The sequence below is a fragment of the Myotis yumanensis genome, unplaced genomic scaffold (genome assembly GCF_028538775.1).
Source record: "Myotis yumanensis isolate MYYU_CA2020_CCGP unplaced genomic scaffold, mMyoYum1.0.hap1 SCAF_5, whole genome shotgun sequence".
NCBI lineage: Eukaryota > Metazoa > Chordata > Mammalia > Chiroptera > Vespertilionidae > Myotis > Myotis yumanensis.
The window spans coordinates 12,814,169-12,838,299 of record NW_027223756.1 but is presented as its reverse complement, the minus strand read 5'-3'; the positions used below and the strand labels follow the sequence as shown (position 1 = coordinate 12,838,299).

The following is a 24,131-nucleotide window of genomic DNA, read 5'->3' as shown; positions in this document are numbered from 1 at the left end:
TCCCACTCGGCTCTCCCTCCCCCTACGCTGTAATCAGGATTTCTAAGACTGCTCGATTTTAAATAAGGATTCTCAGCAGATCTGAGGAGACAAACCTTCTGCCATTGGTGTATAGTTTATGGGCTTGCTAAAGCATCTCCTGGCTTTCATGGGGATGAAAGCCAGCCTTGCATACTTGTGCATGCAGTGAAGGGTTAAAAAGCACTAGAGAGACACAAGGCATGTGTTAATTCCTGCTGCTGCAGCAGCATGCATTGCTTCCACTTTGACCTCATAGTTAATCTGCGTGGTAGCTGATCACGCAGAGATTCTCGTGGTTTTTATATGTCTTTTAAACACACACAAACACACACACACACACACATACACACACACACACAGCCCTGCCTCTTCTAAAAGAAAAATAAAAGCAGAGCAAGTAAATAAACCTACAAGGATGGAACTGGAGGAGTACGTGTGAGTGTGAGGGACATGAGAGTGTGTATTAGGGTACCTGCTTTCTCACCCCCCCCTTATTTTTCTCTGAGTGTCTTTCCCTGTACCCTCCCCCTACCTCAATTATATTATTCCCCCAGACTTGGAAGCTGCTCCCCGAGCTGATGCTCTGATGGTATCTGCAAGCGTGTGTGCTGATCTTATTTCTGCCCTCTGAATATTAATTCCTGAAGCTGGTAGCAATATATCTCCCCAGTGACGGGACCTACTAGAGGCAGGTGGGGGGAGCCACCACCAGATCATAAGCATAATAATAATACAAAGGGGAGGGATTCTTCTGCAACCGAGAGGCAAGAAGCAGGGGGGGGGGGGAGCGATGAGTTCGCCAAATATATGGAGCACAGGAAGCTCAGTCTACTGCACTCCTGTATTTTCACAGAAAATGACGGTGTGGATCCTGCTCCTGCTAACGCTCTACCCCGGGTAAGATGTGCTGTTTTCAGCTTCGTTTTGTTCCGGAGAGGTGGGGGAAGGGTGAGGATGTGGCACTACGGAGACCACCCAGATTGAAAACACTCTTCTAGGATTTGGGGCTTTGTAAATTAGGGGGGATGTGAATGTGTGAGGAGTGGAGGAAGGGAGGAAAGAGGAAGGTCACTTTGGTTTATTTATTAATTTATCGCGTTGCTTTGTTTTGTTTTAGAGTGGGCAAGCTAATGTATTAAAGACTTTGTGTTTGAGGAGTAGCATGTTGATATTACCGCAAAATGATGTCTAGGTGGGCTGTGCTGATACATGCTGGCATTTGAGGCCATGTTGGAGGAGGCGTTTGGGGTGGGGGGTCTCGAGGAGAAAACTGCAAATGAGGTCCTGGCATACACCTGGGTAATACACGTTTGGGGGAGGGGTTCTGTTCTTATACATCAAAGTATTGCTTGCTCCTGCACTTTGGCATTCTTAAGATCAGTTTTCTATCCAGCCCCACTGACCAGGCAGCAGGCTCCGCGACACGCAAGCACGGTTCAGCACCAGGGACAGCAGTCCCGCTTAGAGCCAAATGGAAAGAGGCTTGTCTAACCCATAGGACATCCCTAAATTCACACAGGACATCCATATAGTGCAGACAGAAGGCCAACAGTGCCATGGAGCACTAATGACATCCGAGGACCCTACTCTGATTATTCCTACCTCCTCCTTGAGAAGGAAGGGGGGGGGGGGGGCTTTGAGGCATGGGCTTAGGAACCTAGTTGATGAATGCATGGAGGGATATAAGTCTGGAAAGAGTTGTCCTTGCTGCGGTATTGAAAACTATGCAGAACCAAGGGAATGTGATGCCAACATTGTGAAGCATGCATTAATGCCCTAGAGCCTTGATTCACTGAACAGAAAAGATGGGAGGGGAGTATGGATTCCCCAAAACCCTGAGCAGGTGTGTCATCTGAAGTGCTTTCACCTACATTCTTTGAACTTCCTTGCACCACAAGTATTAGTGGAATATTCTTCCAACTATAGTTCACCATTGATCTACCCACCTACACATCCACAACCTCTCCCCCCAACACACCTCAGGATTTCCAGCAAGGACCAAGTGCAGGTTAGAGAGCCACTATTTACAGAACTTGAACTCTCCTGTATTGCCATTTTGAAATAAAACTCTATATTTAGGGTAATTCTACATCCCTCTAAGAAAAGAAAAAAGTAGCTACAGAATATATCAAGCCATTGCCCTAAGGGTTTTGTGGGAGTTGACACTCTTATGTAGTAGTTGTAACAAAGTGAGATAAGAAGGATGGAGGTGAAACTGTTATTTTACTAAAATTTACGAGTTAACTTCTCTGATGCTTCATTTTATTTAGGGCAGGTAATGGAAGATGCAGATTCTGATAAAGAAGAGACTCAGGCAAAACAAGGAGTAAAAGCCTCTCTTGGAGTTTCTAAGCAGAGAGAGGACCTACTTAATTTTTCCAGCATTTTTCTATAAAATGCTGCATATAAAAAAAGAGTGCATTTTCATTAAGAATATCATATTAAGTAGATTTTTTAGAAGAGAAGAGGTCCTTTTACTGGAAATGGTTTATGGGCAAATATATTTTAGTGGAATCCTGGAAAAACATTTTCCTATTCAAAATTTGCAGACAGTTTTTTCTGTCTAATGTTGTGGTAGCTCTTAATTTGTTTCAGAAATTAGACAGTTGATGGTGGTTTTTGGATAGAAAATATCATTCTCATATTCCTACCTTTTATGAAACCTGTGGATTAAAATCTACACAAGACAGAGGGAAATAGGTCTTTCCTTCCCATGCACCTTCCATCCATCTTAATGAACAATTTTGCAACTAAATAGATAAGGACATCCTTATGTATTTTATCCTAGTGGTATTACTTCAATGAAAAAAAATGTGTAACTTTATAGTTACTCATAATAGTGGCTATTTCTCAGTTATAATTTCCTAGCCATTCCAAGATAGACTTTCCACAGTTTAACTACAAATAGCTATAGTGAAAGGGAGGATATCTAAGATGTCTTACTTTTTTGCAACAGTACCACCTATTCTTTTCCAATATACAAAACATAACACTTGGAAATACATTTTACTTTTTAATTCTTGGCAGAGTATTTTAAATAGCTCTAAATACTGGGAGCCATGTGCCACGCGAGCTCTTCCATAGGGGGATTTCACATTTCCTCAGTGATGACAGAAACAAGGCATTGCAGGTCGGTGCAGAGGATGAGATCAGAGCTTCAGTTTGCTGCAATCCCAGAAAAAAGCCAGTTGCATGGCTGAATCGGGATGGATGGAAATTGAGGCTTTGCTCTGAAGCTGCTCCTAAAGAAGGACCATAAGTAACTGGAAAAAATGTGGGATCCTAGGAGACATCCTTCTGAAGAAGGCTTTGGGGTTAAATAGTGGCAGTAGAACCACCTAAAAACTTTAAGGGACATTTTAAAAACATTTAATTGACTTTTTCATTTATATAACTCCAAAGGATATGTTTTCCTCCTCATTAATTGATTAAATTCATTAAGTTGTGTGCACCTAAGGAGGAAGAGAAGCTTTGGAGTGAAGATATAAATAGCTAATATCTCTTCTTATGTGTGAAGTCGTTAATTTATAAAACTCAAAATTACCTAAACTGTCATTATCTTGTATATAGTGCTGTCATTAGCTTCGCCTGAAGAACATGCTAAAATGGAGATTCCTGGACCATACCCTGGAAGATTCTGAACCATTATGTCTGGGGTGTAGCCCAGGAGTATTCATTTTCAACAAGTACCTTGGACCACCATTGAAGAAAAGTGGTATATGCCTTACTAATCTCCAAAGTCTATTCGCCACCATATTCAATGTTTACAAGTGCTTGGATTATTGCCACTTTTTTCATCAGCTGAGCACAATGAGTCAATTTCACCTCAGAATTTTTTGTTTGTATGTAAATCATTGAGTATATTATAGAAACCATAAAGGGTCAGAAATAGCTATAAAAATTTTAGTAAACCCACCTCATGTATTAAAAAACATTGGTTGAAAAATAAACAGAGACTTCTCTCATTAAGGGTATGTATGCCTGCATATGTAATTGAATTTTCAAACTATATACACTTTGTAAGGTCCCTATAGTCTTAACACACTCCATGTACAAATATTCATACATTTAGGTTTTAAGACAAATTTTCTACTTTTATAAACTTTTTTGATATAACTACATTTCATCTCAGAGTAGAAATACCTGAAGAAGAAGAAAGAAATGGATATAAAAATGGAGAAAAGAAATGGAGAAAATTATTTAGAGTAAACAGGAGTAAATGCTAGAAGTAAAGATGGTTTATTTTTTTCTTAGAATAAAATTAGATTTTATAGTATACTTTGAGTGATAAAGAACTAATTCTAAAGTACAGATTGAGCAGAGGTGAATTTGTTTAAATTGTGGTAATCTAACCCTTACTTGAAGTGCTAGCATTTAAAAATACACTGAGTTAAAATTTTGTAAATGTTTTCAATTGCTTGAACAGAAATACTTCAGGTGGCTTTTCTTATGAGCTGCTAAAGCTTTTTATCCCATAACTAGTTTTTCAATTTTTAACTTTTAACATGCATGTAGGGGAATACTGTGACTCTTCACTATAACCCTGTTCATTTACAGCATTAATCTCTACAGACAAACTTGTTATTTCCTATCTTTCCTAATGTTCCACTTGGTTTTATTTAAAAAAAAATGTTTCCTCAGCATGTTTAATTGCTTAGTTGTAGACATAATATTGCAATTAATCTACACCAAGGCAAACATCTACCTGAAGAAAAAAAAAAAAAAAAAACAGAGGGGAAAAAAAGTGTCACCAAGTACTTCTAAAATCCAACTGCCCACCACCCTGTAGAGAAAACATCTGGATCATAGGCAGAAGTTTAAAACTTGGCTTTTAATTTAAATAATTAGTTACTCAAATAAATATCTGCTTGATTTGCTAGACTCCGTTTAGAAGAGCTAAGATATAATCTACTCAAAACATTGAATTACAGAATATTTAATGCTTGAAGCCTCTGTTGTACATATCTTAAAAGGTGCTTCATGCAAGGATTTCTGCTCAAGTTCAAATGAAGTTAGGACTAACTTTAGAGATTTATCTTTGCTGTAAATATTAGATTACTAAGGTTGTGGCTATTTCTCAGTTATAATTTCCTAGCCATTCCAAGACAGACTTTCCACAGTTTAACTACAAATAGCTATAGTGAAAGGGAGAATTTGCCATCCCATAATATGCCTTCTTAGCATAAGGAATATTTTAGGCTGATTATTTTTAAGAAATAGCAGACCCAGGAGAAGCTCTGAAAGCCAGTAGAAGTTACCCTTTTTGGAAGAGCCATTTATATTTATAAGGGAAATCTCCATTTGTAAGGGTGTCTCCTTCCCCAGTGCCTGGAAGAGAAGGATGATTAAATCTGTAGGAAGTCTTATAAATTGAGCAGGTAGGAATTTAAATATTCAAAATAACCATGCCTCCAGTTTACTGTGCTTGCTAGGTAACTTCCTATATCTGCCTCCCCACCCCCAACATAATCTTTTGTCTTTAGCTGGAGATGATATGTAAGGTGACAGATTGGGCATTCCAGGAACTTACTCATTTTTCCTGGATACCTCCCCTCCATACAGGAGGTTATATATGTTACCAAAATTCTGTTTAACGCATCTTTTTATTACAGCCAAGAACCTCGAGAGGTAGAGAGAAAATTATTTTTCCTCCCCTGCATGTTTCTCCAAAGTACTTCTGCTAAATTTACAGATCACAGAAAATTGGTTAAAAGTTATAATTAGCACAGTTCCGGAATTGTTTGACCGCCGTGGGTGTCAGCACAATTTATGTGCTTAAATTTCAGTATTTCAATTGGGATGAGCATTCCAGATATGATAACCTATTCAGATAGATGTAAAGAGAAGAATTCATCCCTCTACTACTGGGTTATATCTATGTGATATCTTCAAAGTTAGTGTGGGTAATCAAGAACTTTTCCTCTACTCTCCCAGGTTCTTTCAGCTGGTCTAATAATTAAATCTACATGGGACAGATTAAGAAGAGAAAATAACCAAATTTGATGGCATATGTACCCATGACAACCCCACATACCTGAAAGGGTCAAAGACCCCACATACACCAGAGCTTCAGAGATAGAGAGGGAAAATGTGGTATATATGATATTCTGAACTAAGGATGAGATAAGGCCCCTCGGGGCTTCAGAGGGTCATTGTCGGACAACAAGAAGAGTAGATGTTCAGTAACTGAGTGTTTGCCCTGTTCTATGCTAGATCACAAAAGCTTATCTCTGATAATTTCTTATTATGGGAAAGGCCTCTAATTCAATTTTTTCTAGGTATCTGGGGAAAGGGCAGGAGCAGGAATTTCTCTTGAGCCCAGAGGGTCTCAGTTACCTTTAGCTCAAAGTAATCCACATGCCACAGAAGCACATATTGGGATGACCTGTTCTGAATACCTACATCAGAAAGTAAACAGTCACAACATAATGTCAATTTCAGACATTCAAAGCTACTCATGCCATGCACACACACACACAGAACCAAAATTTTACATATAAATATTAATTTAGAATATATATTTTAATTAATATATATAAATAATATATTTAATATATATGAAATATTTTAATGAATATATGATTAATATATATTATACTTAATTTTTATTAACATCTGTAAAGTAGTTATTGTCAACCACATTTGACAAATTAGGAAATCAAGATTACAGAGAGATTAAATGACCTGCTTAAAAGCAACAGATAATTAGAAGTATAAAACATTTATTTTATAAAGTAATAAAGTGGTAAAGTAGTATGTTTGTGGATAGAGATAGATGTAGATGCCTAATGATAAAGTCAGATACACATATAAGTGTGTGCGTGTGTGTGTGTGTGTGTATCCCATCCTAGGCATTCAGTCCCCTGTCCCTAGCGGGTGCCTTCCAGAACCAGGGAGCAGCTCTCACTCCAGTCAGCAGCATTAACTGTGTCCCCTAAAAAATTATCAGCAAGGTCACTGTGAATCCCTCCCCTGACCTATCAACAGTGCTGATCAAACTGAAGTTTCTCCTTCCTGTAGGCCCTACCACTCACGCACACAGTACTTCTCAGCGTTTTATCTAGACCCCTTCCTTCTCCAGCAGGGCCTCAGAAGGCCTACCACCTCTTTGCTTTATCTCCTGTGCCACAGCCACTCTATCTCAGTGTGTCCTTTTCTAAATATCTTCTTTTTTGTATAAGTAAAAGATGATTTGGAGTCACTATATATATATATATATATATATATATATATATATACTAGAGGCCCGGTGCACAAAAATTTGAGCACTCGGGGGGGGGGGGGCAGGGGGGTCCCCCAGCCCGGCCTGTGTCCTCTCGCAGTCTGGGACCCCTCGGGAGATAACGACCTGCTGGCTTAGGCCTGCTCCTGGGTGGCAGAGGGCACGCCCAATCCCTAGGTGCAGCCCCTGGTCAGGCTCAGAGCAGGGCTGATTGGGGAGTTGGGGCGCCGTCCCCTGTCATGCACAGAGCAGGGCGGATCAGGAGGTTGCGATGCCACCCTCAGTCACGCTCAGGGTAGAGCCAATTGGGTGGTTGGGGCACCGCCATCTGTCACACTCAAGGCAGGGTCGATGGGGAGGTTGCAGTGCCACCCCCTGTCACGCACAGAGCAGGGCCCATCAGGGGGTTGAGGAGCTCCCCCCTGTCATGCACAGAGTAGGGCCGATAGGGGAGTTGGGGCACCGCCCCCTGTCACACACAGAGCAGGACAGATCAGGGGGTTGGGCGCCGCATCTGTCACACTCGGGGCAGGGCCAATGGAGAGGTTATGGCTCTACCCTGTCACACACAGAGCAGGGCCTGTGGGGGGGGGGGGGGGCGCTGCACCCTGTCACACAGAGAGCCGCAGGGCGATCAGGGGATTTGGGCACTGCCCACTGTCACGCTGATCCTGGTGCCAGGAGGCCTCGCTGCTCTGCTGGTCCTGATGCTGGGAGGCATATTACCCTTTTATTATATAGGATAGAGGCCTGGTGCATGGGTGGGGGCCGGCTGGTTTGCCCTGAAGGGTGTCCTGGATCAGGGTGGGGGTCCCCACTGGGGTGCCTGGCCAGTCTGGCTGAGGGGCTGAGGGCTGTTTTCAGGCTGGTGGGTTGACTGAAGCTCCCAACCGCTCCTTTTTTTCTTATTCTGGGCCAGCTTTAGCTCTGAGGCCTTGGCTGCTGAAAGCCGGTTTCTGGCCTATGTTTTTCCTTCTGTATTTGATACAATGTTGGGGTCCGGCTGGCTGAAGCCTGGCTGACTAACGCAGGTTTCTGGGGTTTTGTTTAGCTTCTATATTTGCAACATAGTTGCTTAGAGTTGCAGCTGAGAGGCCGGCAAGTCAGGCGGGGAACGTTGGAGTCCACCGTCACTGGAGCAAGCAAGCCTCCCTGTTCGCTTCAGTGCATGGCTGCCGGCCGCCATCTTGGCTGACAGTTAATTTGCATAAGGATATGCTGATTAGCCAATGGGAAGGGTAGCGGTCATAAGCTAATTACCATGTTTCTCTTTTATTAGTGTAGATATTGTTTTTTCCCCAAGTGATCATGAGAATGGGTTATATTTTAGATTTGTCACTATTTTCTATACTTTTTGACCAGTTTTACCCTATCAATACTCTTCTCTCACAAGAGTATTTAACTAGTCTAGATTATATATATTTATCAGCATTAATTTTTATAATTATTTGATTATATCTTCAGACAGTAGAATTCAGGACAGATACCTTACTTCCAATGAGCCTACTGAAGACATAATTAAATTAAAATAATCTATATAGGAACATGTTTTGAGGTCCTCAGTCTCCATCACGTACACCATTCTTAAATTTATCTTATTTTTATTGAAAGCTTTAAGCAGAAATGCTTAGGAATAATCCACTATTTGTTTTTTTAATATGTTTAAAAACATGTTAAATGGCATTATTTAGATCCCAAACCAATATTATACTTAGAAAATACATTTTCTTAATGGTTAATTCTGTGTATATAATGCATAGCTTAATCTGCAATTCAGTCATTTAGCTTCTGCATGTCACCCCATTTTCAAAGAAGAGATCTTGCCCCTCCATTGAGTAAATTTAAAGATATTTTGTTGCAATTTTCCTACAAAAAATCCTTTGAAAAATGAAAGACAAAATCAAGGCAACTATACTGAATATTAAAATAGAAATAATATTACTACTTTAAAATCTGGATATTTGTACCTTCAGTATGTAGATATTTAAGGTTGATGTTTTTAATCACCTCAATTATACATGCAACTGCTTTGATAACTTTGGCATGTGATACTTAATATCAAGTTTAATTTCTAGAGGAATAAGAAGATATAATTTCTAGAAACTGGGGCTTTATTTTTTTCTGAGAATTTTTACAGGCATGTTCATATTCTCTCTATAGCCTTATGATTTAGATAAAGAAGATGATGGCTATAAAAAATGAGATACAAAGAGCCTAAGGAACTTGAACATTATCTGTAAAGCAGATTTTAGCCTCCCCAGTTTCATTTTAGTCTATATGCCATATCACACAAGTATAGTCACCCTTTTTATTTCTAAAAGTAAAAAAAATATTTGGATTGTCTGGAGATATAGAAGGTCTCTTCAGTTTGCATTAGTGGAGTGTTATTTGCTATGCATGTTTTTATTATTCTAGAGAATAAGTATCCTTTAAGAGAAAATAAAAAGTTCTTTTAAGGTACATATTAGGGTAAAATAAAATTTAACTTCAAATCATATTAATTTGTATACTTTTATGATATGGGTACAAAATATGGTAATAATTCTATATCATTATGAAACTCATTGTATAACTCTACAGTTAAAGTGTTATGTAAATGCTAAATAAGTAGTACTGATATTACACTCTCCACCCATTCATAAAGAAAACTGTATGAATCCCAAATAACATAGTAAGAAAAACAAGGAAGTCTTTTAAAGCAAAGATCTCTGCAATCACTGAAACCCTGCCACAAACTCAAGTTTAGTTGTACAACCAAAATTTGCTTAGTCAGACAAATACATACTGAGTTCTGTAATTTATTTGGATGTATTTAAATAAAATGGCCAAAACAAACTGAATATAACTTGCCAATGTAGTCTTGGTAGAAAAATAAGTGCCTGACTTATTTATGTTATATTTTGAAGGTTATCAGTCCTTTTTTATAAATTGCTTTTGAGGTACGTTTGAAATACATTGAGGAGAACTACTCTAGATACAAAATGTAGTTAGGTTCAGTGTTTCAGCTAGGTCTGTGCTAGGAACTGGATGTATAATTATGGGGCAGCAGAAGCCATGATTTCTGCCATCATGGAGTATGAATCTCAGGAGATAGCAATGATCAAAGAGGGGTCAAATAATTGTTAAATTTTAACTCAGGTAAATACCACATGAGAAAGTCACATGGTGCTATAACAGCTCTCTAGCATAGTGAAAGCAAAGGACAGAGAAACGGAGATCCACAATCCTGCTGAAACTGATCTACCATCATCTAATTGGTTAATTTTTTAATAGTCCAACACTTTTCTTGGTCATAATAGTTTTTGCTGAATTTGTTAGCTTCAATTACAGAGATTTTCACTTGAAAATCAATGGTATTACTTTGAAGAAGTAGAAAAGTGATGTAATTTTTTAATGTTCTGAAAACTATTTTTTCTTTAGTATTTTAAACATCATCTACATAATAAACAAAGATCATATTAAAAACAATTAAATAAAGCAACATGGTCATATATGACGCTATTTTAACATAGGCTAAATTTACAAATCAATGCCAGCTGATGGAGTTTTGCTCCATTTACTCCCTATCTTATAGGTATTCAAGTTGCATGCATGAAAATGATCTATTCCAGCCCCCACCCCATTACCTGCAACTGATTCACCTTCTCTGAGTCATTGTCAAACTAAGTAGTCAAATACAGTCAAACAGTGGGGAAAACAACACAAACATAACCACCTTGACCTTTTTACGAAGATGGTGCCAAAAGCTAAGAAGGAAGCCCCTTCCTCTCCTAAAGCTGCAGCCAAAGCAAAGGCTTTCAAGACAAAGAAAGCAGTGCTGAAAGGCATCTGCAGCCACACAAAAAAGATCTGCACATCACCCACCTACTGATGGCCAAGGCTCCCAAGGCAGCCCAAATATCCTCAGAAGAGCGCACCCCGGAGAAACAAGCCTGACCACTATGCCATCATCAAATTCCCCCTGATGACAGAAGACAACAATACACTTGTGTTCATTGTGGGTGTCAAGACAAACAAGCACCAGGTCAAACATGCTGTGAAGAAGCTCTATGACATTGATGTGGCCAAGGTCAACACCCTGATCAGGCCTGTTGGAGAGAAGAAGGCATATGTTTGACTGGCTCCTGACTATGCTGCTTTGGATGTTGACAACAAAATTGAGATCATCTAAACTGAGTCCATCTGCCTAATTCTAAATATAAAATTTTTTAACTGTAAAACAAAACAAAAAAAAACATAACCACATTAAATATACATACCAGTTGTGAGCTTCAATTAATTTCAGAAATATTAGGGCTTGAAAACTTAGATGTTATAGGATAAAGTAACACAGTGGACATTTTGAAGCTTTTTAAAATTAAGTGCAAAATACACTGCATATGGCTATTAAAATACATACAGAACAAGATTTTAGTGCCTTGGTAATTTTTCAGTATTGATACATTATAATCTTTGGTAGGAGTATAGATCATAGTAATTATCTATATATATATGAAAGCCTAAGCAACTGTTCAACCAGTAGTTATGATGTGCACTGACCACCAGGAGACAGATGCTCAACACACAGGCATGGAAACATGGAACAGACTGATGAATCTCAGAGGAAAGGGGGAAGGGGGGAGGGTGGGAAGAGATTAACCAAAGATCTTGTATTCATACTATAGGCCCGGTGTGCACCGGTGGGGTACTTAGGCCTGGCTTGCAGGATTAGGCCAAAAATAGCAGTCCGATATCCCTCGAGGGGTCCCGGGTTGCAAGAGGGCAAAGGTCAAGCCTAGGGACCCAACTGGTGCATGAATCCATGCTACGGGCCTCTAGTATACTAATAAATTGCCATCTACTTTTTAAAAATAGATTTAACTTTTTTTTTCATAAGATGATGCCCCCTTTATCATCCTATTCAATTAGAATAAGCAAGGGAGCATTTAGTTCCTTTCAAATAATCTGCATTCTAAAAGCAAGGTGTCCTATCCATATGCACACACATGCAAATCTGTCACCTTTCGATGGTTTATTAAAAGCTCTAGAGTCTCTTGCATTTTAGCCATTATTGTGGGGCTAAAGTTGTATCTATTAGGTTCTGGGTTTTGTTTTATTATATTTATTTTTTATTATGACTTGAAGCAATACTTTATGGATTTTACTTAAAAATCCATGGCAAATATCTATAGTGAAAATATTTTTCCCATTTTGGGGTTGATTATTTATTTATTTATTTATTTGAAAGTAAAATTTAGCAGGGTTTTTTTCTGTATTCGCTAAGAAATTTTACCTCCCCTAAGTATGCAAAGATATTTTCATATTTTTTGGAAGCTTTGTAGTTATAGGTTTTTCATGTAGCTCTATGGTCCATCTCAAATTATTATTTTTATATAATAGATGTTAGAAGTTGATATTCATTCCTCCCCATGCATTTATCTAATTGTTCCAGCCCCATTTTTTTAACGATTTTACTTTTTCCATTGACATTCCACAGTAACTTTGCCAAAATGTTATTAGCTTATATGTCTAGGTCTCTTTCTGGAATCCATATTCCATTTTATTGATCTACTTGTCTATGCTTATGTCAGCACTGTATAACTTTGATCATTGTAGCTTTATAGTAAATTTTAAAATCAGGTAATAAACATGCAACATATCATATGTGTTTTTTTTCAAGACCAAATTGTCTATTTTAAATCTTTCATATCCTTCTCTGTTTTAGAAAATTTTCCAATTTACACCAAAACAAAACATCTTTATTGAAATGGTATTGAATAAACAGATCAGTTTAGAAAGTATAAAAATTTTTGACAATTTTAAGTCTTTCAATCTATAAGCATGATTTGTTTTTATATTTTTTCATTCTTCTCACTAACTTACTGTATATTTCAGTGTCAAAATTTTGCACATTTTTCTCAAGTTTATTCTTAAGTATCTTGTATGTTTTATTCTATTTTAATATTTATTTTCCAAATGTTTATCATTATTATATAGAAAAGCAATTTATTTTGTATGTTAATGCATAACCTGTGATATTAGTTCTAGTAATTAATTCTAATAGTTTTTGTAGAGTTTGTGATTTTTATATATAACTAGAGGCCCGGTGCATGGATTCATGCACAGGTTGGGTCCCTTGGCCTGGCCGGTGATAAAGGCGATCAGGCCAGCTTGGGGGAGGGACCATGGTATGTTGGCTGGCCTCGGGAGGTTGGCTGTGGGATTGCACTGACCTGCATTGAGCGTCTTCCCCCTGGTGGTCAGTGGGCATCATAGCTACCAGCCAATCTCCCAGTCGTCTTGTTGTCCAGTCTTAACGGTCACTTAGGTTTTATATATAGAGATAGTGTCATCTGCAAATAAAGACAATTTCACTTCAGAATAACTACTTAAAACATAAATATGGTCATGTTATATTGTTGTACTAAAGCTTTCAATAACTCCCATTTCTTCCTAAGATCCAGTTGTCTTATTTAGAGTTAATATATTTATTGTGCAAAAAGGGAGAACTTTTTTTTTTTTTAATATATTTTATTGATTTTTTACAGAGAGGAAAGGAGAGAGATAGAGAGTTAGAAACATCGATGAGAGAGAAACATCAGTCAGCTGCCTCCTGCACATCTCCCACTGGGGATGTGCCCGCAACCCAGGTACATGCTCTTGACCAGAATCGAACCTGGGACCTTTCAGTCTGCAGGCCGACGCTCTATCCACTGAGCCAAACCGGTTTGGCAAGGGAGAACTTTTTTAAGTGAAAGAGGCATCATTATGAATAATTATGTCAGAACCACAGATGCCAACTGGAACTTTCCCAGGCAAACTGGGCATATGATCACTCAGTATGGTCCTTCAGGATCTGATCCCTGACAATCTCTCCAGCATCAGCTCCTGTCCTCTCTCAGACACAAGTCAACTGCCACCTGTATTTCATTAGATTCCTATAAATATCAGCATTATTTTCCGACCTTCTTTCCAGCTACCCTAAGAGCTTCTAACCCTTCTTCCATTTTGTTTTAAACTTTTTAATCTTTAATGTAGAATTTTTATCTGAGAGGTTTTTTAGGATCTGTGAGGTATTTTTATTATAAATCTTTTCTCTTTGTGGTTAAAAAGGAGAGATCACAGTAAGTTAAACTAAGCTAATATTTTTGAGAGCATGAAAAATATTCAACAGGAAAAGTGACTCTGAATAGATTAAAAATTTTTTCCAGTCATATCACATGTCACTTGACAAAAAAATCCTTTATATAATAAGATAAACAGGAAATAAAGTCAGCTCAGTGCCATAAAACCAAGCATATCTTGGCACTCAAATACTGCTAGAAACATCCATCACAGTGGCTAGGTTTTTCCGGGTACCCTTGTGGGCAATAGGCCATTCACAGAATTTCCAAGGTCTGTTCCAGGAGCTCCTTTTTTGTAGACCTGCTGCCATTTGTATTTTTGCAGATCAATTTCCCTGATGAATGAACATCATAGTAACCTCAGCAGAGAATCACAGGGGGAAGGAGAGATTTCCTCATTCAGTTTTATTCTCCTTGACTTCAGACTTTAAGTAATCTCTCAAACATATTCTTAATAGATGCTTAAGTATCAATTAAATTGATCAGAAAATTGCAGATGAACATAAAGCAGAAAATTGGAGATAGAGAGGTTATAGTATAATGTGTATCTCTGATTTAAGTAAGTTGTGTAACCGTTATACACTCTGATTTAGATGATCTGAATAGTGACCTGTTTAATTCCTATTTATTTTGTGTATCACATTTGGTTTGATCCACATCCACTATGTTCCTGGAACTATACCTGATAAAGAAAAGAGCATTGAACAAGGAAAACATACTCCTTGTTTCTGTGGAATTTATAATCTAGAATAAAGACATGCTTAAAAAAAATACACTATATTATATTAATACTAGAGGCCCGATGCACAAAATTCGTGCAAGAGTAGGCCTCTCTTCCCCCAACTGCTGGCACCGGCTTCCCTCAGGTACCCAGGACTCGGGCTTTCCTCCAGCCACCAGCAAGCACCCAGTACCCGGGGTTCCCTCCGGCCACCAGCAGGCAGCTGGGACCCGGGCTTCCCTCACAGCCCCAGCTTCGTCCTGGAGGATGTCAGGTCTAATTAGCATAATATGCTTTTATTATTATAGATAGTAAAATATTTTATATATCGTAACCATACTTTTACTTATCAGCAGTGTTGTACCTTTATATTGATTTGTTTCACTTATTATCTCTGATTTAAGTAAGTTGTGTAATCAGATACACATTTTATATTCAACCATTTTTAACCCACAAATTTATGTGAGTCTGTCCTTTTCCCCTCTAAATGGGCTAACATGGGATATCATTTGACTCTTGTTGAGTTATATTAAATGTGGAATAAAAATCAATGCAAAGTGGACACATTTCTTTCTTTATGCTTCTGGCCTTCTTGCCATACTTATTGAGTTCCTAATACTTCTTTTGCACTGTACTGGAGATAAAACAGTGAGAAAAACAGACATCTTTTTAATCCTCTTAGACCTTGAAGTTTGAAGACAGGCAGACAGTAAACAAACTTCTAAATATGATCAATGATGAAGAAATCACCAAAAAACTGGGGCGTCATGGAGAAAAATCAATAAAAATGTACTTCAGATAGATGATCATGAAAGACTCTTGAATAATGGATAAGAAGTTGAGATTATAAGGAGATGAAAAAATCAGCCAGGAAAAAATTTAAGGGAAGAACTTTGTCATCATTGGTAACAGTAGGTTGCAAGGACCCAGAAAGGAGTAAAAGCCTGGTTTGATTGTGGAACTGAAAGATGCCCCAGATGGCTGGAAGACGATGATTAAGAATGAATAAGTCAGGATACAGGGTTTCGGGGACAAAAAGATGCTTCCTATTGCACAGCCTTGCAGCCATACTGAAGAATTTGAATTATATTCCAGTAAGGGATTTGAATCGTCAGAAATACTTCAGTTTCCTGTTTAAGGAAGAAGTGTGCTTTTATGATCTGGGAAATGGTGAGGGTTGCAATTTACCTATCTATATTTAATTGCTTGGTAATTAACTTAATGGTTGACTTTTAGCTTCCTTAGAGTTATATATAGTATTGCATACATATGGTTTTATATATAGTTATATATGATTTTATACAGTTATATATGATTATATATATATATATATATATATATATATATATATATATGTCACAAAATTTTATCAGGATCAAGAATTAGTTATTTGAAGCATAGTAATTATTTTATGCAATTGTTATGAAATTACTGCACTACAAGTAACTAATGTATTTAAATTGGTATATTTTTATGAACATAAATACTTTGCATCTATGAAATGGCAAAGAAGGTTCCTAAATTCCAAATTAAACAATATGATTTGGGAGCAATTATTTGAATGACTGATTTTAAAATTTTAACAAATTCTCAGAGAATTAACAAAAGCACACTTATTTCTTGTCCACAACATACATTGTTGGAGTTAATTTGTGTACAGCAGAACCAGGGAGGGTAATATCCCATATAAATTTGAAAAAGACACAAAAATCTATGTACCAAATTAAAAAGAAACCACAATACCATTTTCTTTTTCACCAGATTTTAAATTTTTAGACTCAATTACCTCATACTTTATTATCAGGAAACTTCATCAAAAATCTCATGTCAAAACTATTTTAAAATTCAGTGATTCACTTTACAACATGATAGTTTTGTTTTTCTTTATTTATTAAATATACTTTTATTGATTTCAAAGAGGAAGGGAAAGGGATAGAGAGAGAGAAACATCAATGAAGAGAGAACTGGCTGCCTCCTGCACCCCCACAGTGGGGATCGAGCCCGCAACCAGGCATGTGCCCTCACTGAATCAAACCATGACCTCCTGGTTCATAGGTCAACACTCACCCACTGAGCAACACTGGCTGGACTTTTATTTTTAAGTTTGTATAGAGCAAGATTGACCTTTATTGGTGTAGAGTTTTGTGAATTTTAACACACATATAAATTCTTGTAGTTCAGTATCCCAAGTCAAGATACTGAACAGTTCTAGCACCCCTTCCCACAAATAGTTCCCTCTGCCACCTGTTTGTAGTCACACTCTCTCCCACACTTCTGGCAACAGCTGGTGTTTGATTTCTCACTGTAGTTGTTTTTCTTATCAAGAATGTTATATAAGTAGAATCATATAGTTCACTCAGCATAGTGCTTTTAAATTCATCTAAGTTACTGAGGTGTTAATAAGCACATTAAAAGATGTTCAACATTTAGCCATTAGGTAAATGCAAATTAAAACCATAGTATGATAACACTATATACCTATCAGAATGAGCAAAGTAAAAACAATATTGGCAAGACCAAGTGTTGGAAAGAATGTGGAGCAACTACAACTTTCATACATTGCGAGTGGGAATTTAAAAAGGGAGAAAAAGTTCTCAATTTTGTTTAAGATTAAACACATACCTAACATATTATTCATTTTTAATATATGTTTAATATATTTGAATTTGATACAGGTGAATATATATCTAAATATAGGTAGATACTTCATGCAATAGAATCAGCCTTCATTTTTATCCCATGGCTCTCAGTGACTAAACTATTCTAAATCTGGGATAGTTTCACTTTTTGTTCATGGACCATGAGAAAGTACAGAGACTCTGCTATCCACCTGTGACCTCCCTATAATTAAGTGAACTATTTTAAATGTTTATCTGTACTACATCACCTTCTATTTTCTAGAAGAGGGAACAAGAACTTTTAGCAGTTCCCCAAAATGTTTTATATTCTAGAGAAAAATATTCCTCTTACCTCAGCAATTGAAATTTGGAAATGAATACAGAGTCACCCTGATAGAAATAACCTTAACAGCAAGTTGGAGAGGCTGGTAGACAGAGATTAGTCATAGTCTCCCCTGTGACAATGTTTTTTCTATTATTGCCTTATATTGTTATGTGTGTTGCATTTTTATAGCTGCTAGGGTATTTGTCTCCTCAAATAGATGAGAGGTGTTTTGATACCAATATTGCAGTTTGCACTTCTTCCCATCTGTGACTGCATCTTGCACAAAAGAGTCTAAAATACATGCTGATTAATGGAAGGGTGAAGAAATCTAAATCTATACGTGATTGCTACCAAGTTTGGCCACTTCCGCAGCTTCACTTTTTATAACAGAAGACAACTACAAAGTAAATACAATGAAACCAGAATAATGTGCTCATGTTGTAATTATACATTGTTTTCTACCAGAAGTGCTGAGCTTGATTTGGCTATCAATAGAAATTAGGTTAGCAAATTGGAAAATGTGGTTAAAGGCAAATTGCAAATATAATGAGACTCTGTCCTTGATATAATTGGAGGTGCTGAAAAAAATTAAAAAGGGGACATTTTTCTAATTATGTGTTTTCATGTGTTTTAATGGTATGCCTGTGTGACATTTAAAATTGTCTTGGGAATCAGGGGCAGGTAACCTCAGCTTTGGGAAAGACTAATATGGGGTAAGCTTAATAGGACATAAATATTGATGGCTATCACATGATGGCATGTTATATGGGCAGCTCATTTCCATATTAGTTGCAACTCTTAGATATGCATATTTGTAAAGAATGAGTTTTATCAAGTTAATTTTCACCAATACTGAATCTTTAAAAATAACCCACACGCTCATCGATTCGTTTAATACTCTGAAAATCATTCCGTTGTTGATGTCTTATCAAGTGCCAGATACTTGAAAAGGTTTGGAAAAGACACCGTTGAAGACAGAAACACTTCTTGCCCTCAGGGACCTAATAATGTTCTACTTTTAACCCTCACACCTAAACCTATTTTTAAATGCTTTTGTTGTTTTTAATGTGAGGTAAAATGTGTGAAAATTCATAATACATAAATATGGCTTCATGAATTATCACAAATTGAAATAAAACCCCATACAATCACCAACCACATCTGAAAATAAAATATTGCCAACACCCCAGCAAACACTCTGAGGCCCATCTAAATTCCTTGCCTATTTCTCTTCTCTCAAAGGGATCTTTGTTCTTTCAGCTCTATGGTTGAATTTTGCTGATTATTAAACTGTACAAAAACAAAAACATACTGTGTATGTGTTCATATGTATGTGTAGCATCTTTTGCTCAAACTTTTAGTTTTCAGATTCATTTTGCTGCATGTTGCAGTAGTTCACTAATTTGTATTGTCATATGATATTTCAGTGTGTGAATATACCATATTTTATTTGTCCATTCTCCTCTTGATTGGGATTCCAGTCATTTCTATTACCAATAATGCAACTGTGAGCATTCTTGTGCATGTTTTTGAGTAGACATATGCATGCATTTCTTTTAGAAATCTAGAGATGGCCTTTCTGGGTGATTGGATTACCTGCATGCTCATTATTAGAAGATAATGCCAAAATGTTGTCCTTCCAATAGCGTTGGAGTCCTAGCTGCTCCACATTTTTCCATTTTTACTTAAGAAGGCTAAAACAAACAAAACAGAGTAACAAACTACAAAAAGGGGGCCAACCCAGAGAAAATGGACTTCGGTGATAATCCTAGAATATGACCTGATATTGATGGTCTTTGCTTATTTACACCTCTTGACCCCAGTGAATGATGTGGTTGCCTTCTCCACACTTTCCCTCCTCACCTTAATTATCCCAATTTTCATTTGGTATTTGTGAAACCCATATGCTTTTTGAGAAGGCGATTCCATCTTTGATACCAGTTGTGGGACATGAAATTAGACTAAATAATTAATATAGTCCAATACTGTAAACAGACATATCAGTTTCAAAGTATTCAGGCTAATGATGCTCAAAATGAGACAGGCTTTGTAATTACATATGCCAGTGCCTCCCTATTTAGTTTGGATGTCCTAATTCTTTCAATAAAGTTCATCTTAGCTAATAAAATCATACACATTTATTTGATATGGGTCATTCGTGATTGCTAGTAAAATACACAGTTTGCACATATTGGAATATATAGTTCTGATAATGGACTGAGTCAAATAAACACACTTGGCAACAGCTGTTATTCTAACATTAAAAAATGACCTAGGCATGAGCTAAGGAAATCATTATAAGTAGGACAATTCAATATCAGAATTGATACTTAGGGATTTACTTCCCTGCCCTAGCTCTACTGTATGTGTATAATGAGCACCTTCCCAAGAGGTTCTGTGCAGTATATGCATGTCCTTCCTGGGAGGTATAGAATCCCAGAGGCTTCTAAAGGTCTGTATGGAAGTGCCATGGGTGCCCCAACACTCTTATTCACTGAACACCACCACAGTGTCCCTCAAAAGCTCCCAGTCCTCCGGAGTCCAGACAGTACAGAGTCCCCTCCTCCCATGATCAGACTCAGACCTATGACCTTTGGTGATATCTACTCACCTTACTAGTACCTACCTGCTCCTATACTTCCTACTAAAATCTACCTTTGCATTGGCTGGAGGAATCCTATGAAATGACCTCGCTTACATGTATGCCTTGCCCCTGCAGTGTGCATTGCTTTCTAAGCCCAGAAATTGTTTTAGTGGAGCATCTTATCACATCCATTAAGTGTAAATTGTGAGCTTTGCTTCTATTCCTCAGCGTGGGGAAATCAAATCATTGGTATCTGCACTGGCAAGCTTATGAAATTCGAATGTTATTAACATTGTGCTGAGAGTGCCATACTTTTATTGAGCTCAGGCATAAACTGATTTATTGCCCTAAGGGAAAATTAGCTTAAGCAACCATTCATTTTGGTTGATCCTATTTTTTGATGAATGTCCAGTGGCAGATTCTCTGGCCCCAAATCCTGTTTAAAAGCCTTGTGGCATAATGGTATGACATTGGGGTTTTGGCAACCTAAAGTGCCTATTGGTAAATATCATTGTTTTCCTTCAAATCTAATGGTGTTTGGCATCATGAAGACAGAATACATGTATTTCTCTGACACAGATATGTAAATAGGGATACAATAGAAATATCAGTGTTTTAAGGATTAAGTGAAAAAATGTATGAGTCCCCAAGTTATTCTTAGAACACAGTGAATATTTACCAGTAGCTAGTGTTGGTTTTACTATTTACCTTAGGAAAACTAGTTAGCAAAGTAGCTCAGCTGGTTAGCACATCATCCAATATGCCAAGGCTGTGGGTTCAACTTCAGGCCAGGCACATACAAGAAGCAACCAATGAATGCATAAATAAGTGGAACAACAAATCAATCTCTCTCTCTCTCTCTCTCTCTCTCTCTCTCTCTCTCTCTCTCTCAAAATCAATTTAAAATGATTCTTCCCAAAAACCTTAATTAAGCATGTACTCATGGAATATATAATCTAGTAATAGAGACAGACAATGGATAAGTCAATCAAAAATACACATTATGAGAGCATTACCCTAAGCGAAATAAGCCAGTCAGAGAAAGAGAAATATCACATGATCTCACTCATATGTGGGATATAATGATCAACATAATTTGATGAACAAAAATAGATCCAGAGACAAATGGCAGGGGAGGTGAGGGAGGGGTGTTAGAGAGCAACCAAAGGACTTGTATGCATGCATATTAGCATAACCAATGGACACAGACACTGGGGCCAGTGGTGGCTTGTATGGGTGGGAATGGCTGGTGAGGGAGGGGGGTGTCAATCAGGGAAAAAGGAGACATATGTAAAACTTGAGCCAATAAAACACACATACACACATTATGACAAATGCTAAGAAGCAAATGAGGGATTGGATAGAACATACAAAGGTGGAACAGGTAACACAGGTCATTAAACAGTAACAGATGGCCTGCATGAGAAGGTGATGCTTGTGTTGAAAATTGAAAGGGAAGAAGGAATAAGCCATGCCAAGTATTGTTTTGGCCGATGGAGAGAAGGAAAGATGATCAGTAGAAAGGGCAATACATGCAAAGGTACAGGAGTTTGGCCAGGTTTCTGGAACTCCACAAACTTGCAGGTAACACCCTGATGTAAGGAACAACACATTCTCCGGTTACTGATGCTTTCGGACTGTGAGAATCCCAACAGGATCTTATAGCCTGATGAGAACTTAGGGTAGCACGGGATCCCTGTGGTTGTAGTAAAAAGAAAGAATGGATTTTAAGTTATATAGTGGAGATACACAATACAGGTAACATTGACGGAGCAGAAAATCCAGTGCACAGGAATTTTTAATAGGAAATTTTCAAAAGGTTTTATTTTGCTGACATACTAGCATATGTATTGGGAGATTTATGTTGACATCTAAAATATTAAGCTTTTGACTCATTGCACCAATAAAATAAAATTAATCCAAAAATTGTACCAATAAAAATATTAATGGTTCAAAGGAATCAAATACTAATCACTTAAAATATTTCAAGTATAAAAATAAATGAGTTTTTGTTTATTCAACTATTTACCTACTTGTGTCAGAGAATATCTATCTGTATCTATATATACAGGGTGTCCAAAAATGTATATACACTTTAATAGCTGATAGTTCAATTTTGAAAGTGAAATGTATTTTAATAAACACTGACTTCATAATTATTCAAAAGATGTGTATACATTTGGGGGACTGTATATGTAATCTGTCTTTATGAAGCCAAACTATAGATTTAAAAGGTACCTAAATGAAATGTTTTTATATTCATCTAAATGTTTGCTGTTGTACTACCTGGGGAGAGTACAATGACTAGATTTTCCCCTCACAAAACTTAGGGCTTTTTTGAATCTATGGAATCTGAAACACCTGAAATTGAAGATTTCATAAACTGCATTATTAATGTTCACAGTGGCAAATTTCCAGGAAATGTAACAAAATTCAAATATTTAGAATCTTCTACATTAATGAGAGCAATCTCTCATTATATTATGTCTTCCCAGTATTTGGTTTATTTTTATAAGCCACTTGTCCTAAATAAAATAATTTTTTGTTTCTAATTATAAATGTGAACTCATTACATGTTTGTATTCATGCATAAATTTAAATCATGCATAAAACTGTAAATAAAAATTAATAATCTAATTCATAACATGGTGATCCAGAGTCATATCTAAGGTATGAACCTGGGAATCTATATTTTTAAAAGAGCTCACCCCAGTACACACACACACACACACACACACACAAACACACACACACACCCCAGAGTGAAAACCACTTATTGAAACACTCTACTATTGGGATTCTCAAATTTAAATACATATATGAGTCACTTGAAGATGTTGTTAAAACAAAGATTCTGATTCAGGAATCTTTGTGGGGCTCAGGGTTCTGAATTCCTAGCAATTTTCCAGGAGATGTTCATTTTGCTGTCCAAAGTGCTGGGTCAGATGGCTTTCTAACAATTTTTTGAAAGCTTTGAAAGCTTTATATTTTCTGTCACTGTCTTTCAGAAATTATCACTCAAACTATTTAAAAAGTTTCTATTATGATAAGATAATTTAAGAGTAATTTCAATTTTAGCTCTTCCCTTTTATAAGTTTTATTTTTTTTAACTAGAGGACCCATGCATAATCACTTCTAGAGGCTATTTATTTAAATAGGTGCCTTCAGCTAGAAGTTTGAATTTGTGTTTGCTCTTAGCCCTCTCAATGTTAAGCAGATTTTCTTGAATCTTTATCATTCAAATAGAGGCCCAGTGCATGAAATTCATGCACGGGGGTGGGGGGTCCCCTAAGCCCATCCTGCACCCTCTCTAATCTGGGACCCCTCTCACAATCCTGGACCACTGGCTCCTAATTGCTCACCTGCCTGCCTGCTTGGTCGCCCCTAACTGCCCCCCCTGCTGGCCCAATCACCCCTCACTACCTCTGCATGCTGGCCTGGTCGCCCCTAACTGCCCCCCCCCCCCCGCTGGCCTGGTCTCCCCCAACTGCCCCCATGCCAGCCTAGTCACCCCTCACTGCCCCCTCCTTCCAGCCT

At 37.4% G+C, this 24,131-nt stretch overlaps 1 protein-coding gene and 1 pseudogene across 4 annotated transcripts in view; both read left to right on the top strand.

The window, feature by feature from the left end:
• Positions 1-361: 361 nt before the first annotated feature.
• GABRG2 (gamma-aminobutyric acid type A receptor subunit gamma2) overlaps positions 362-24,131 on the top strand; it is an 88,696-nt gene continuing 64,926 nt past the window's right edge. Inside the window, exons 1-2 of one of the 4 annotated variants that reach the window (XM_070414469.1) lie at positions 362-456; positions 875-918. In XM_070414469.1, the coding sequence (XP_070270570.1) occupies positions 878-918 (41 nt within the window). In that variant the 5' untranslated portion in view covers positions 362-456; positions 875-877. Of the gene's footprint in view, positions 457-628; positions 919-24,131 lie in introns of those variants that run through there. The other 3 variants (XM_070414470.1, XM_070414468.1, XM_070414467.1) reach the window with 3 other exon arrangements.
• LOC139011587 (large ribosomal subunit protein uL23 pseudogene) lies at positions 10,977-11,414 on the top strand (annotated as a pseudogene).